This window comes from Rhododendron vialii, chromosome 4a (genome assembly GCF_030253575.1).
Source record: "Rhododendron vialii isolate Sample 1 chromosome 4a, ASM3025357v1".
Classification (NCBI taxonomy): domain Eukaryota; kingdom Viridiplantae; phylum Streptophyta; class Magnoliopsida; order Ericales; family Ericaceae; genus Rhododendron; species Rhododendron vialii.
In genome coordinates this window covers 40,799,156-40,814,900 of record NC_080560.1, presented here as the reverse complement: position 1 = coordinate 40,814,900, position 15,745 = coordinate 40,799,156, and the positions used below count along the sequence as shown (strand labels likewise).

General features: G+C 37.8%; 1 protein-coding gene across 8 annotated transcripts; it reads right to left on the bottom strand.

Moving 5' to 3' along the window:
- Positions 1-444: 444 nt before the first annotated feature.
- Positions 445-15,512, bottom strand: LOC131322657 (uncharacterized). Of its 8 annotated transcripts, none has more exons than XM_058354059.1 (14): positions 15,245-15,512; positions 13,566-13,786; positions 13,032-13,136; positions 11,850-11,936; positions 10,540-10,586; positions 8,674-8,731; positions 7,422-7,535; positions 7,136-7,252; positions 5,271-5,379; positions 4,619-4,710; positions 3,397-3,504; positions 2,933-3,171; positions 1,290-1,503; positions 445-743 (listed from the first exon to the last, which is right to left on the bottom strand). In XM_058354059.1, exons 3-14 carry the CDS (start codon positions 13,111-13,113, stop codon positions 691-693), a joined length of 1,320 nt encoding a protein of 439 aa, XP_058210042.1. In that variant the 5' UTR covers positions 13,114-13,136; positions 13,566-13,786; positions 15,245-15,512; the 3' UTR covers positions 445-690. The 8 variants fall into 8 exon arrangements, with proteins under 8 accessions (XP_058210042.1, XP_058210041.1, XP_058210043.1 ...); XM_058354058.1 differs by having other exon boundaries at positions 15,250-15,483; XM_058354060.1 differs by having other exon boundaries at positions 13,032-13,128; positions 15,250-15,483.
- Positions 15,513-15,745: the final 233 nt, after the last annotated feature.

Below are 15,745 nucleotides of genomic sequence, written 5' to 3'. Positions count from 1 at the left end.
TCATTTTATAGGTAACGACATAAGTCGCCATGCAGAAAAATCAGATTGATTGTGCATACCTATATGAACAAATAATACAGTACTTGTCTTAACAGCAATGCACAGTCAGAACCAGAACATCCTGTAGCTCTAAAGACTAATATGATTTCACCTTTTACCGATGTCGATTAACTTAATTTTTTTATAGATGATTCCGGCATCCCATCACCTTTAGGCTTTAACCTACTTGTGGTTCTCTTTTTAGGTAGCTGTCATCCCTCATTATGTACAGGCAATACTATGCCCCCACAATACAAGATATCTTCATAATACAGATACATACAACTTGTATTCTCATATTATAAGCACCACATAGGCATAATTAAAAGGATTAAGCAAAATACGGCCAACAGAAAAGGGTGTGTGTGTTTGTGTGTAGGAGAGAGAGAGAGAGAGAGAGAGAGAGAGAGAGAGAGAGAGACCCATTCCATAAAAATGTACACCGAACCGAAGGCCAGGTCGACATAATCTATTTACTTGAACCAATTATAGATACAGTTAGATGTCAAACTGAATGCAGAACCTAGGATGGATATTTTCTAGTTTCTACATATTCGCAATTTTCTATTTTCAAAAGATGAACCTGAATTTGTACTAGGAAAAAATGAGTATCAACTTCGCCTACCAAAAAATTCCAACCAGGACTCTTAATTATGTAACAGGAACCCTTCCTTTAGGCTGCTGCATAGTCCCTAGCGATGTTCCTACAAGACCAAAAAAAACCATCATTCTTTTCCATCTTCATTGTATTTTTTTTAACCACTTAAATTATAAAGGAAGAAAAGGGAACGGAATTTACCCCTGTACTTATATTTGAATACGAACCTACAAATATGTGTGTTTACATATATATATTACTCTCCAGCCACTAAAATGGAAGGAAGGAGTAAGAAAAATAGGTGGGAATTATGTTTCTTAATACTCGGAGAATGTGGATTCTATTCTTTTTATTCTTTCAATTTTATTGCAGTTCAACTAAAATCTTTTCCACTTCAGTGGTTGTAGTTGATGCCGATGTTCATTACGGAAGGTTTCTTTTTTGATCCCTACGCTTGATTGTTTGGAGGGCTAACAAAAATCAGAGTTAATAAGAAGATTACCAAAGTACATAAATATGCGTACTTTTTCCCCTTATCCAACTGGTTTATCAACTGAAGCTCATGGATATGGTTGGAGGCTATATTGCTTAATCATTTTATATCAAAGAGGAAATGTGCGTGGGAGCTGCAGGAGAATTTGAAATGACGTACCTGAGTTTCCTGCAAAAGGATAAGATTTTGGAAGATAATTGCTTCGCACAACCCCCGTGGGTGCTGTTTGAGGTCTTAAGACATCACTCGCAGGAACATGATTTGAGAAGCTTGTGGCTGGCGTGCGTCCTCCTAATTTACCCGAGTTTAAATCCGCACTGTCAGCAAGCATTTGATCACGTTTTTGCAAAGATGGCAAGGAGAGTCTCTCTCTCTGGACCCCGGACACCAAAAGTAGCTTAAGTTAGTTTTTCACCAAAGTATAACAATACATTCAGTTGCAGCTCATTGCCATGTTCCGGCATAATTATCAAGAACAAGCACATATTACATGCATGTAATCACAATCAACCACTTATAGAAAAATCTGTCAAAACAGCGACAATATAAGGATTTCTTTCCGTACTACAAAATTTGCTGGGGAAGCATGTATACTAAAGCGGAAGCACAGACATAGCAATGTGACACCACACTCATATGCCGACACATTGACTTTCCAAAAATGCAGGCCACAACACATGACTGAGATGCTTAAAAATTATATTTTCATTCGTATTTGTGTAGTATATGTCATTAACTTAATCATAAGAAATGAAAATTAAACATCACACTAGTAGAAACTTGAATTATATCATAACTTGAACATCAACACATCTTACGCTAATTTTTAATAGAACCAAAAAGAATTTTAACCATGTTCGTGTTGGGTCTCTAGACCCAACCTTTTCTCTCTGCACATGGTCCCCAATAAATTTTCTCTCCAATTATTACTCTTGTGTCTCTATCTCTATCTCTCTCCACTCATTACCCCAAAAAACTTCCTCAAAACCCAAACTGAACTAGGCCTTTATGATCTGTAATACACATGATGTATCCATCCTATAAATACTTAAAACCCTATTTTGAGTGCATAAGTACTGCTACTAAGAATGCAGAAAATTCTTAAAATGACGCGATTCAATTCATAAAACATTTCAGAGGGTTCAAGAAGCATCGCCCAAGTGTTGATGAAGTGCTAGATAGTATGAATCACTTCTTCAACTAACACATGTTGAACAGGTGTCAGACATTTAACTATAGCTCAAAGTAACTTTAGGGATTAATTCAAATGAAAAAGTCTATATGCTTGTGGATATAATTCAGAAGATCCCGTCACTATTGACAATGAAAAAGATGACGGACAAACAACTAGACTAAATTCAGGAAAGCCAAAATTACTCAAAATAATCGTCACATTCTGCAACTATGGGCATATACAATCAGATACTAAAGACAATGTATGAATGCATTAAAGAAATTGAGATACTGCCATAATGTTACTCTCTTAATCCCATGAGTATCTTATTTGATCTATAACTTAAGAAAACTTTAATACTTTCTCTCATCCAAAGGAAAGGATACAATTTGTCTATGACACAAGTTTCAATGCTGTTCGCTTCTTCTATCCGAAAGAAAGGATGCCAGTCTGTTTCTAAATTGAGAAATTTCTGAATACTTTTACTTTCTCTTGTCCAAAAGACGGAATTCCATGTTCCAAGGCGTGTATTCATGCAAGAGGCCAGATAATAGTTCATGACAACGTGCCAAAGGCCATATCAGGGAGCACACGAATGAAAAAAGTAGGAGAAAACAGAATGACAAACCTTTTCACTCTGGACATCATTTTGTTCATGGGGGATGTTCTGAGGGGATAAAACTTGTAATGGCATGGCATTGTCTTGCAATGAATTCAAGGGCATGGCAATTCCTTCCAATGATTTCAAATTCACTAAGTCACCAGAGTACTCAGTGGATTCGCCATAATACAGATATGTAAGCGCTGATCGGAGACGATGATTCCTTTGAGAATAAAACATCTTCGTTGCAAGGGGAGCTGGAACATCTGATCTCAGTGCATGACAGGAATTTCATCACAAAAGCTAAGAGCAATTAAAAAAAATAAACAGACGAAAACTTTCCATAACCAACAGACTGAAAATTCTAATCAGTAGATTGTTTAATTAGCATCGTCCGAATGAATTAGTGACATGACCTTGCCATTTAAACTATTGGAGGGGGCAGGAATAATAAGCAAATTGGGTAACAAAAATGTGAGGAAAGCTGATACCTTTGCCCAGCAAACAACACTCCTGAAATTGGCTGGTTTTGTCATAACCAACAGCGCAATCAAAAGCCTTTTTGCATCCGCCACTTGACCCTTTGGGAAACTCTCTGCCTGAACACAAAATAACATGTCATAAAGAACCCTATGAATCAAAGAGCACCATTATCATGATCTCCCCCACGGATGGCTTAAAAAAAGAAACACCTTCCGGAAAAACTCATAAGTTCATAATAAAAGAAAATTACAAGATTTCCAAGTGCAGCAATCTACCCATATGAACGGTAGGAAGATGGATAAACATACAATCTCTGTTTGCTGTAGAATAGAGTGGTAAATGCCAATGTGAGGAAAATATGGTCCATAGAACGTTTGGGACGACAGCAAAAGGTGATATGCCATAGAATCGAACAAAAGCGTGGCAGAGTTTCATAAAAGAAGAGAAACACCTCTCAGAGTTCACATAATCCAAGGAAACTAAAAATCCATGTGCGGTGGTCATCCACCCACCTTGCATGATGGAGGGTTGGGAGCAGATAAACATAGGTTCTCTGTTTACTTTAGTGAATATTTGCGAATTACAATGAAGATAATATAGTGGTGTGGCAGCAAAAGATGATAGAATAGAACATGGTGTCTAAAGGGTACTTGCTGCAGGGACCGCATGCAATGAGAAAAACATAACTCCAATGACAGAGGAATTTTTAAACTAAAAACCCACAGCTATGAACTGTTGACATAGCTCTATACTTCCTCTACAAGACATCCATGCAGTGTGCCTGACAGACCTGGCCTAGTTTTGACCTCACTTTTATTGTACTTTCCAACAAATGTCGATTAGAGTGTATCAATAGCTTTCAATTTTAAATTGCTGTCTTCTTGCATTTAGCACTGACACTTCTGAAGCAGCACTCATCGATTAATAAAATTTGCACCACAATTTGTATGGGAGACAGAGAAAGGCAAGAAAAGAAAGGAAGGGAAGGGGAAAATCTACGTCTCTTATCCTCTCTGTGTTTCTTTAGCCCCTCGGCAGGAAAAGGTATAAGAAAAAAATGAAAATTATTTGTGGATGACATAATCTTAAACTGGGATTAAGAGATAATAATTGCAACTGGAACGCATGGAAGGTTTTGACGCACACTCCAATTCTGCAGGCAATGTTAAAAATTTCTGCAAGGGAATTGAGTGAAAAATGATGTAATTCATGTTAAAAATACAGGCTTACAGGTATGAGCCTCCTGAGTACTTGCACATAAACTTTTGGCTACAGCACCGTTTGTTCCTAAACAATTCGTTATTGGTAGACCAGCCGCCATCCTACAAGATCAAAAAAAAAAAAAAGAGCATTACAGTGTGGAAACAGAAAAGGGTGCTCTTAGTGTTACTAAAAAAATCAATTGCAAGAAAGAACGAGCTCCAACATAAACTATCCTGCAAAGTCTCTCGAGTCTCGAGTGATCAAATCAAGTGGTCTCATCTCAGTTTTAAACTATTTATAGAAGAGAAAACCACCGGTTATTTTGCAAGAAGTAAGGAGCAGTATATGGAGGACTCAAAGAGTAATATTCACCAGAAGTCGCATTCCTATGTGCTAGTTATCTTCGACATATTTGCACAAAGGGGAAAAGATAAAACATTAATGTCAGTTGATTGGTCGTTAAAAATTATCCTTCTCCACCGCCATAAAAGAACACTAATTAGTTTTAAGCTTCAAAAGCACAACAATATCATAGAGAGGGTAACTAGGATACATCAAACAGCCCAAGTGGGTAAACAGAAAAAAAAGAAATTGAAATGCAGGAAGAAATGTAAAACAATAGAAACAATGGAGAATTGCAGATAACAATTTCTATTTCCTAAAGGTGGAAGGAGCATACAGTTTTGAACGTTTTGGAGGTGGTGTTGCACAAAATGAGTTTTCCGTATTTCCAGGACTAGCTCTTGCACCATGCATTATAAGGGCCCCATTTACACCAGATGAATTTCCTAAAGCAAAGAAAAGAAGGAACAGAAATTAAGACAAGACAGAGAAGAAAACTTGTGCAAAATATGCTTCACAGAAGTACATAGCAATCCATTTCAATGATATCATTGAACACAGTCTCAATGTATTCTCAGTCAAGACGGCTAATACGCAATGAACTAATGACCGAGTTTCACATCCCACAATACAGTTGCACCGCTACATCTCCGATTCTCCATCTCCAACCACATCCCACAATACTGTGCAAAATATGCTTTACAGGAAGTACATAGCAATCCATTTCAATGATTTAGAACACACTCTCAATGTATTCTTAGTCAAGACAGCTAATACAAAACAAACTACTGACCGAGTTTCACATCCCACAATACTGTTGCATCGCTACATGTCCATCTCCAACCACAGCTCATGGCCATTGCCACCATCATCACTTTCAACAAACCACTACTAAGATGCTAACATGCTCTGGCTTTTTTTCTTTTTGAAAGGCTACTAACATGCTCTACTGCCCTGACCATATCTCAAAAAAAATGTCACGGACTACCGAAAAGCTATTAGTCTTATTTCTAACCGCCACCTCCCTCACCCATTTATGAACACCATATCCATCATGCTGCTGGTGCTGGCTCCATGGGTCACTGAGGTAATATTCGACCTCGTCTGCAACCCTGGACCCACCACATGATACCTCAGTAACTATACAACTCCACAGTGTCAGAGAACTCCATAATTAAGACAACTGTAAACTCAGATGGAATTTCAACAAAAAAGACCTGAACTTTACCAACTCTAACACACATAACTCTCCGCATCAACAATAATGCCACGACACAATCAGGTGCACAAGCTTGTTATTGAAGTCAGGGGTCAAATACGAGACAAACTTTTCCACACAGTTCCATTCTTAGATGATTTTGGTAAAAGTAAAGTTATACAAGGAAAGGTTACACGAGCGCTGAAATAAAGTCTAGCCTTTCCATGCATTATTACCCTTTTTTTATTTTTACCTACTTGACATGGGCCACTTGTGAGCATGCCATGTTAAAAGAACAATAGCATAAGCCATGAGCTTTTGTCAAGAATTATTATAAGATGTTATTGAAACGTTTAAAATGATCAATCCTAGTGAAAGTTAAGCAAGTCAATTACTGACGTATTTATCTTATAAAATCTTCTTCTGAAAAACTTGACAACTAGACTAATATAAAGAAGAACCCCATCACAAATATTGACACCAACAAAATTTTGATTACAACAATCCAAGGTTTTAGTATTTCCAACAACCAAGATAAACGGTATTTATGCGGAGACTCACAACGTTCTTTATTCTTGTCATTCATATCATACAAGAAGGAAGGGCATCAAAGAAGTGAAGGCTGCAGGGTTCCAAAGGAAGAGGAATTTCAAAGAATGTTGATTACATGATTTCATTTTTCACCTCACGTGCGGCTCGGGCTTATGAAAGATTCACACGCTACTAGACAATAAACCTCTCAAACGACTAGCAAAAATCTTTTCCTACCCTGGGAGGCATAGCAACATCAATTTCCTTAAGAGGCATAATGTTCTCAATAAACGTCCGTCAAATTCCTAAAACATAAATCTTGAAAAAAATTCTAACCAAAATATAAACACACAACAGCAGACAATTGCCAGAAATTGTCAATGCATAAGAGAAAATGTTCCTAACCTACAAAATCTAAAGGAAGAAAGGTATCAACAAAAAAACAAACATGAAACCACAGCAACAGGAACTACGTTTTGCATCCAAAGAGATGGAATTCTGTTGAATTTGTTCATCGAAATGGAAATCTGACAGGGCAGCATCATCAGCTTCTGCAGATTCAGTTCTTTCTAGCTCTCCACCTTTCGTAGCTTAGACACAGAGAGGAAAGGAAAGCAAAACCCACCATACGACTGGGGAGTTGATTATCATATTTAAAAGTTCCTAACAGTAAAAGCAGTTGGAGTGGAACAAGGCAACCTTTAGAAAACCAAGAAGCAAAGGATTAAAGCTTGTCCTCCAAACAAATAAAAAGGATACTAGCACGAGCAGTCGGCAACTTTTTTCTCTCCTTCCTTGGAGGTTTCTTGTTCCCCATACCACCATCAAGTTCAGAAACAGTTTCTTCTGCAGGACTCAAATTTTTACACAACTCTGGAAAAGTAAAACACAGAAATGGACATGGAAACCATTTCAGTGAAACATCATTACAAGTGTAGTCAAAGGCTTATAGTTCCAAAAATGACATGCAAACTAATCAGGGTTGGACCATGGAAGATCAACGGGGTAACACCATGTACTATGTAGAGATGAAAACCTAACCAATAAAGTCCTAGTCCACTCCAGAGGGGCCTGTCTGAACATGAAGTAAGTATCAGGCATGCAACTTGTCAAATAGAAAAAAAAAATCTTTCATTAAGAGACTCAGAGAAGGCACAAACCGAAATCGGCAAGCCAACATCAACGATTTTAAATTCCACTTGTTGGGTGGCTAAGATATACATCAAATTGTACAGATAGCAGTGGAAGTGCCCCATTTTATGCTAATTGCTTTTATATGCATACTTCTTTCTTTTAAATTATGACAACAGAATGCTTGCAATCATAGAAGTTAAAAGACAATGCTTTAAAACGATTAAAAAATCAAGACATTTTCTTATCCCGGTTTACTGTCTTCATCTCCCAAATGAACTGAGTTTCAGATGACTGAAAGGAGAATCAGGCTTTGGTACTATCGTTCTATGTTTTTCTTCAATTCAACCAGTGTCGTAGCTAATTAACATGTTCAACACGTTTTTTTGCTTCTGGAACCGCTGAAGTTTGAAATCAAGATTATGGGATATGCATGAAGGAACTTTACTACAAACTTGACACGTTACAACCAACTGATACTAGATTGTAAACTCACAAAAAACATAAACATTTAAACGCTCATCCTCTCTACCATTTTACATTCACAAATGCTCCATGAGTCGTGCCCGGCCTCCTGCACAAACTCAAATTGCCTCCATGACAGTGGATTTCTAAGTACTGAATGCTGAAGAAAGCGGACATGGATGACAACTGAATCTATAAACTAAATGGCACATTGGCACCTAATGAGCTAAAAAGAAGAGGATCTTCAAATATTTTAGAGAAAAGAGTACCACTGTACCAGTAAGCAAGAATAATATACAGGTTAGTATAACTGCAAGGCTAAAGTCAACTGAATTTTCATTTTCAACTCCCAAGAATTTCAAACAAATTTTCATACTCTCACTAGAATGATAACGATGGGGAAAAAGCCTTGAACCTGCATGAGCTGCATATTGGCTCTCCTTGATTGGCTTCTTGCAAGCATTGCAACATACCTTCAAAACAAAATTAAGAAAAAGAAAAGTTTACCACAATTCAAGGATAATTTTCAACTTAAGAGATATCCTAGAGATAATAGCTAAAAGAAAATACTATATTCCAATAGCTTTAGTACATTTGCTGATTTTCCCCTAGGGTGAAGGCATCCTTTGCAGCTAAAGCATGAATATATTAGAAGAAAAACAGAAAGAAGTAATCCAGGTGCAAAATGAGAGTCATCTTTTCTATTCGCTATATTGCCATCAGTGAAAGCTATCCATTTCTGCATTTTACCAAATTGCATGGCATTTTAGAGTTTACAGAAAAGATATAAGAAACCATAAATCTGTCATGAAAGCTTCAGCAAACATCCATTTTTTATGACAATAAAGGATCCACGTATAAAATCAGTGTCTGTTCCAGGTCCTATAAAATTTAAATGACAGGGTGTCAACAGACGAAAGCCTAAATCTGCCTCAAAGGCTTCAGCAAATATCCACTTTGTTATGACTATACTTTATCCACTTATCGGCATAAAAAATCCATGGCGGCCCTGGTGTAATGAGATTTAACAGTTGGAGTTGTCCCACATCGGTTAATTGTCTCCTCCAAAACTACTATATGTGCCTGGGGTGGCCTCTCCACTCATTGCCAATTGGTTACTCATTGCCAATTGGTTTTGAGTTGGATACTTTAACATGGTATCAAAGCAAGGGTTTCGGAGAATTTGTTCCCCCTTGTTTGTGCCATAAGTGAACCGTTGTTTATTGTGATCCAAGTGTTATGGATCGTTTGTTTACCTCTCCACATGCAAGTCAGGGGTCGCACGTGCGGGGGAGTGTTGGAGCTTGTCTGACATCAGTTAATTATCTCCTTCAAAACTAGCATATGAGTCTAGACAGCATGATGTAGGACGGTTTTAGGACACTTAGAGTATTGGCACCTACAATAGGAATCGTGGTGGTTTTGGGTGGGGAAATAAGAATATTACTTTTGGATACGTGCGCAAAAAAAAGAGAGAGGAAGTAATGAGAAGAAGAGAGAGATAGAGGTGATTCATCCTTGCAAGGGTCAGGCGGTTTCTACAAGGAAGGACCGCGGCCCAAACCCCAATCACAATGGCCTAAGCCTTGTAAACTCAATTCATTAATCAACTGTGTTGAAAAGAAAGATTACATCTATACTTATAGGCTAAACAATGGCCTTTCGAAGTCCTAGAAGTCTAAATGACGTGAACCTAATCAATGAACACATTTAACAAGATAATGAATGAACCTAGATATAAATGTATACATTGAACCTACTAAGTACTAACAATTAGATGCAAAGAACTAATACATTGAACTTTGAACCTTGTGATTAATGCATCTAGATGAATACTAATACAAGCACTAAATCCATGATGACCCTTTAACTACTAAACTACCATGGATGACCCTTGATCTACCACTCCTCGTACGAAATATGCAGCTCTTGTTTAGAGTCTCTGCAACTACCAAAATACCCTCATCTAGCAATTCACCATGTTTTGTTGTCCTCGTCACGGCCTCTCACTCATTGCCAATTGGTTTTGAGTTCGATGCTTTAACATTAATTAATAAGAAAAAGCTGTTCAGGTTTGATTTGACCCAGTTTATAGCCCAGTCTTCAATAGGATAATAGATGTTTTCTTCTTCACAAAGCTACTTCACGGAGCAAGTAAAGTGGACACATACATGATGGGAAAAGGTCCTAACAGGACAGTTTCCATTACCACAATAACTTAAGGCAGTAAAATACACCTATGCAAAAGCCTAACGAAAAAAAGAGATCTTCTAAACCTTACCAAGTGCAAAGGATCTGTCATAGGCTTCAAATCAAAAACATGCATCTCTGCAACACAATTCAAAAGTAAGCAAAACATCAAGAAGTCTATAGAACCGTCCACTTCAAAAGCAAGCAAAATTTAAGATTGCATAAACAATTCACAGCTGTACATATCCCTTGCATCCACCAAAAGCAATATCCCAAGAAATGAGTTCTGCCTTGTAGTACTTTGGTCATCTACTACCCTTAAGCAAGCTACAAGACACATGCACAAACTACAAACCTAAACCCTCTAGTAGCAAGGAATGATCACCGATTTATCCTAGAGGAGCCTGGCAATAGTTGATCTTGAGTATCACGCTGGACCATAGCAGCAATATTCGTACACAGACAAATAGTGCTCTTAACCATTATTAGGGGCTTTTTTTTGTCTCGGCAAAAGTCAGTGATGTTAGTTGAAGTTAGGGAGGTTTGAATCCTAGTCAAGTGCATGGGAGTGCATGGTGCCTAGTGCCTACACTGGGCTACCACTCCACTTGCCAATATTAGGGCTTTCTCCATATCATTCTTCGCACTCTTGCGATATATCACGAACTGATTGGTAGAGTTATCCTCTTTGTTCAAGCTGTCTCTTTTACTAGTTATTCTACTCATTATCTAGTGTTACCAGCCGGAAACTTCGCCAAACATAAATTGTGTTAGGTTATTACCCATATTATAGGGTCATAACGTTAGAAATTAACTTAGAATTACACTCTCTGACATGAGTTTTTACAAGACGAGTATGAAATAAAGGTAAGATCAGAATGACAGAACAGCAACCAGAATGACACAACAGCAACGATGCTTTTCATAGCTATTATAAGAGGACAAGTATGAAACAAAGGTAAGATCAGAATGACACAAAAGCAACCAGAATGACACAACAGCAACCACGCTTTTCGTAGCTATTCATCACACACACACACACACACACACACACACACACAGGCACACATACACAGGCACACATACACATACACTATATAGATCCTATTTGCAAATATATATACACATATACACATATGTGTGTGTGTGTGGGTGTGTATAGGGAGAGAGAGAGAGAGAGAGATACCAGACTCCTGTCATTGCTGATGTATCCAATGTCATTATTTAAATTAAAAAAAGAAGCAGCTAACAAGAGTTTCCTACCATAGTACCATGCACTGGGACTTCATATCAGGTATAATGAAAGATTGACTATACATTATGAATGAAGGGGTCCATAGTTGAATCACAAAAGGAAAGCATACGCAATTGGCATCTGAAACACAAAAAGAAAAGGCTCACCTTCTTCATCAAGCAAATTTGCTTCATCTGCCTCACGTAATTCTGTTTGGATGTATTGAGTAGGTAACTTCTGGAAGCCAACTTCCTCTGGTGAAGGAGAAGGGGGGGAGTGGATGATGTTATTAAAGAATTCGCATAACCAAGACATTTTCCTCAGTAATTACAACACTTCCTATATCACCAATCTTCTTATAGGATTACCCCTTCACACTAGGTATTGGAGGGAATCAAGTCAAAGTCAAGAGACAAAGTTAAAATAAGAATGTCTACAATGAAAGTTAAATCCCAACACAGGTTACACCACCATAGTGATCTTGCAACCATTTTATGAAAGAGATGAAGTACTAAATTTTTTTTTTTTTGCCCATTGATAAATCAGAAGTTTTACATGTTTTGACGGCAAATGTAAACATCTAGGTGCATGTCCAAATTGTTTAGGGGTATGTTCTCAAGCACTAAACATACCAGAAAACATCTATTGCACTGAAATCAACCCAAAAGCAGGTTTTTGTTTGTGAGTTGCCTTCTGTTGTGAAGCCAGTGAAGCACAAGTCACATGCAGCAGCGGATAATTAAGGACCAAGATGGGCAGGTGCCCCCCTCAAGTTTTATTATATTATACCTCTGCCAATAATTACGATATGCATCTTGAATTGTTCAATCTAACTTCTTCCGTATATCCCTTTTCTAACTTTTTAACTAAATCCCCACAATTAGCCTTTTGAAATTATGTAGATAAAAAAGATCCCAACTTCTCTTTGATCAATCTTTACCACCATTGCCGCTCCACCATCATTTCTTGTCATGCACACTAAACCACCATAAGATACTTGGCTCATGTTAAATTAAGGTCTTTTGTTTCTAGCTATATTTTTCCCCTCCTGAATTTAATATTTATGGTTCCACCGCTGAACATTTCGAAAGAACACCACTAATCCTTTTCTTTTACTTTTGTTCCTCACTGGCTAATCCTAAAGCAAGATACGCCTCACCTACACATTCACTGACATCTATTACCACTCCCCTATAATGGTATAATACGAGTCACACAACGCATTTACCCTTTTCACGTTTCATTCTTCTATTTCTTGTGAATGTCCAGAGTCAAACTCCATGATTCTGAAGCATTATACAAACCCCCCAAATACTGAAATATATAAGAACTATCAAAAAGTCTCCTACCTGCAATAGTTTGCGAAAAGCTTCCTGCCGCCAGAAGCCTTGCCATGACGGCCATTCTCCCACTTCCAAGTGAACATACCATTAGGACTACGATAACCTGTACATCTTTTGGTTAAGAGCAAATATCAGCTCACAGAAACCAAATCCAATTCTTTTTTGTAGCACACATAAAGAAATATACTACAGTACGACAAAAACGGCATTAAAACAATGGAATGAAGAAGGATGGTGTGGGTTCGAGCCCCTGGAACCCGCCTCTCCACAAAATGTGGGAAGGCTGCCAACCTTCTATACCAAGATGTGAGGAACTATTGCACATAAATGGATTTAAGCAATGCAGTAGTTAGACCTGAATACATGCGGTACTCTTATGCAAAAACATTTCGGTTTCTATTGCTTCTATTGTATGTAAAGACAACCTTAATGCAAATGTTTTTAATGTACAAGAATACAAAGTGCTAACTTTGATGCATCGGAACGAAAACAGAAGAAATGAGATTCAACTTCAGAAAATGGCATAGGTTTACGGCTCACCTATACACTCTGCTGTAAATATGAGGTCGCATTAATGTCTACATCTGCGATTCTTTCGAGAGTGTCATTTTCCAACAAACAATCATGTTACGTCAAATATTTCAGCACCCACAAAAAGTGTTAGTTACCGGAGATCTCATAAATTGTCTCTGTGGGTTCGAATACTGTGTATATGCCTTTCCAAGATTACACTTGGTACAGCTAAGTTGAGTAAACTCCACCTGCATTTGGATATAATTTTTAGTTCAATGGTTCAAATTCCTTCTAAGGCAATAGATAATTTGTAGCGCAGTTACCCAAATAAAGATGAACATTCAAAGCCAACACATAATGATGGAAGGGTTCATCAAACTAGTCCTGACTTCATATATACCAGGTTTAACAATTATTTCTCAAGGCAGAATACCATGGTCAATATAGAGATCAAGTCCTAAAACTAAACATGTTTCCTTGGCCTAATTGTCGATTCGAAGATTTAGCCCCAACTTTACTGCAATCATAAAAATTAAATAGAATCTCATTGGGTTCTTTCCTTTTTCTTATCATTCACCCCAGAAATTTTTGTTGCATTTTGTCAATAATGTGGGTATAGGCGTAAAGGATCAGTTGGACCAAAATGCCAAGTCAACATCCTTCCGCTCTTGACTCGAACAATATTATCTTAAACAAATGCAAGGCAATATAGCAAGTAAAGACCATAACCCTCAATTTTGAGCACACAGACACACGAAAAAAGCAACTCAGAGTCTCAGCTAATAAATAACCCCATTCGTTTTGGGATTTTGGATTGGATTTGTAGATAATGAGTGTAGAGAGAAATAGAGTAATGATTGAAAATAGGGGTAATAATTGGAGAGAGATAGAGAGAAAAATGAGAATAATAATTGGAGAGAAATAGGATAATGATTAGAATCCAAAATCCAAAACCCAAAAACGAACAAGGCCAATGATCATGACGGTGATATCATCCGCCCTTTACCAGAGCACCTAATCTAACCCTCACCCATGGTAGTCTTAGATTCAGCGCTCAACCCCTAAAGAAAGAAAACAAACAGCCAAATGATTAAGGACAGAAAATTTCCCACAACAAAAGAAAAAAGAAAAAGAAAACAGGACTCATGGATAAGATTCCCTAATTGATCCAAACATTCAAAATTCTGAATGAGATTAGCATTAGATTATTGAGCATTCGATTCCTAGTAATAACATCGACACTACCGGCATCAAAACTGGGGCTCATAAACGAAACAAAAAAGCCGAGCATTTGACAGTTCAAGCTTGGTTTGAAAACTTGTCAATTTTTAAAAACATTTTCAGGCTTGGCTCGTTTATGAGACGAAGCAATCTTAAACGATATTTAATGGAGCCAATCACGAACCAATCTTGAGTAGTTTGAAGTTTTTAAACATTATAAGCCGAACAAGCCAAGCACTACCACTGTACAAGCTTGGTTCGAAAGCTTAACCAGATTGAAAAAAATGTTCAACCTTGGTTTGTTATACAACAAACCCCTCACAAACGGACTTTTGCCAAGAAAGCACGGCAATTTGGTTCGTCTATAAGCTCTAATCAAAACATAGCCTAAGGTATAATTGCTTCATAGTTGATCAAATAAATAGATACATTCAAAATTACAATCGAATTCCGTGTTTTTATCCAAAAATAACTTTCATGCATACATCACCTCGATCTCCACCTCGTGGAAGCCAGCCAACGCGAACGCAATTGAGCAAAAACGCATCAAAATTCAATAAATTTTGGAGCCAATCTAGCGTCGACGATCTCGGCTGGACGTTCGATTAGCTTGGTACGGCAATGGGGAAATTGAGAACCCTAGAGAGAGAGAGAGAGAGGTGTGATATCTCTATCTAAAATTTAAAAGCCTCTCCTCTTTTCTCCTAGAGAGAGAGAGAGAGGTGACAGGCGACGGGAGCTAACGAATGAGTCTGGGCATTTTCAGGGATGGGGACTTGGGTGTGAGTTATACGTTCGTGCGACTGCTCGAGTGTTCACACATGGTGTGCCATAGTATTTTTTATTTTTTTTAAATCTCAAGCGTCCGGATTAATTCACACGGATCTCGTCTTAGGATTCGATCTCACTCGCCGCTCACTTGTGGGGGCTAATAAAAGTCGGAGCAGAACTTTGTAGATAATATATTTCAAATGAGTTGATCGCGC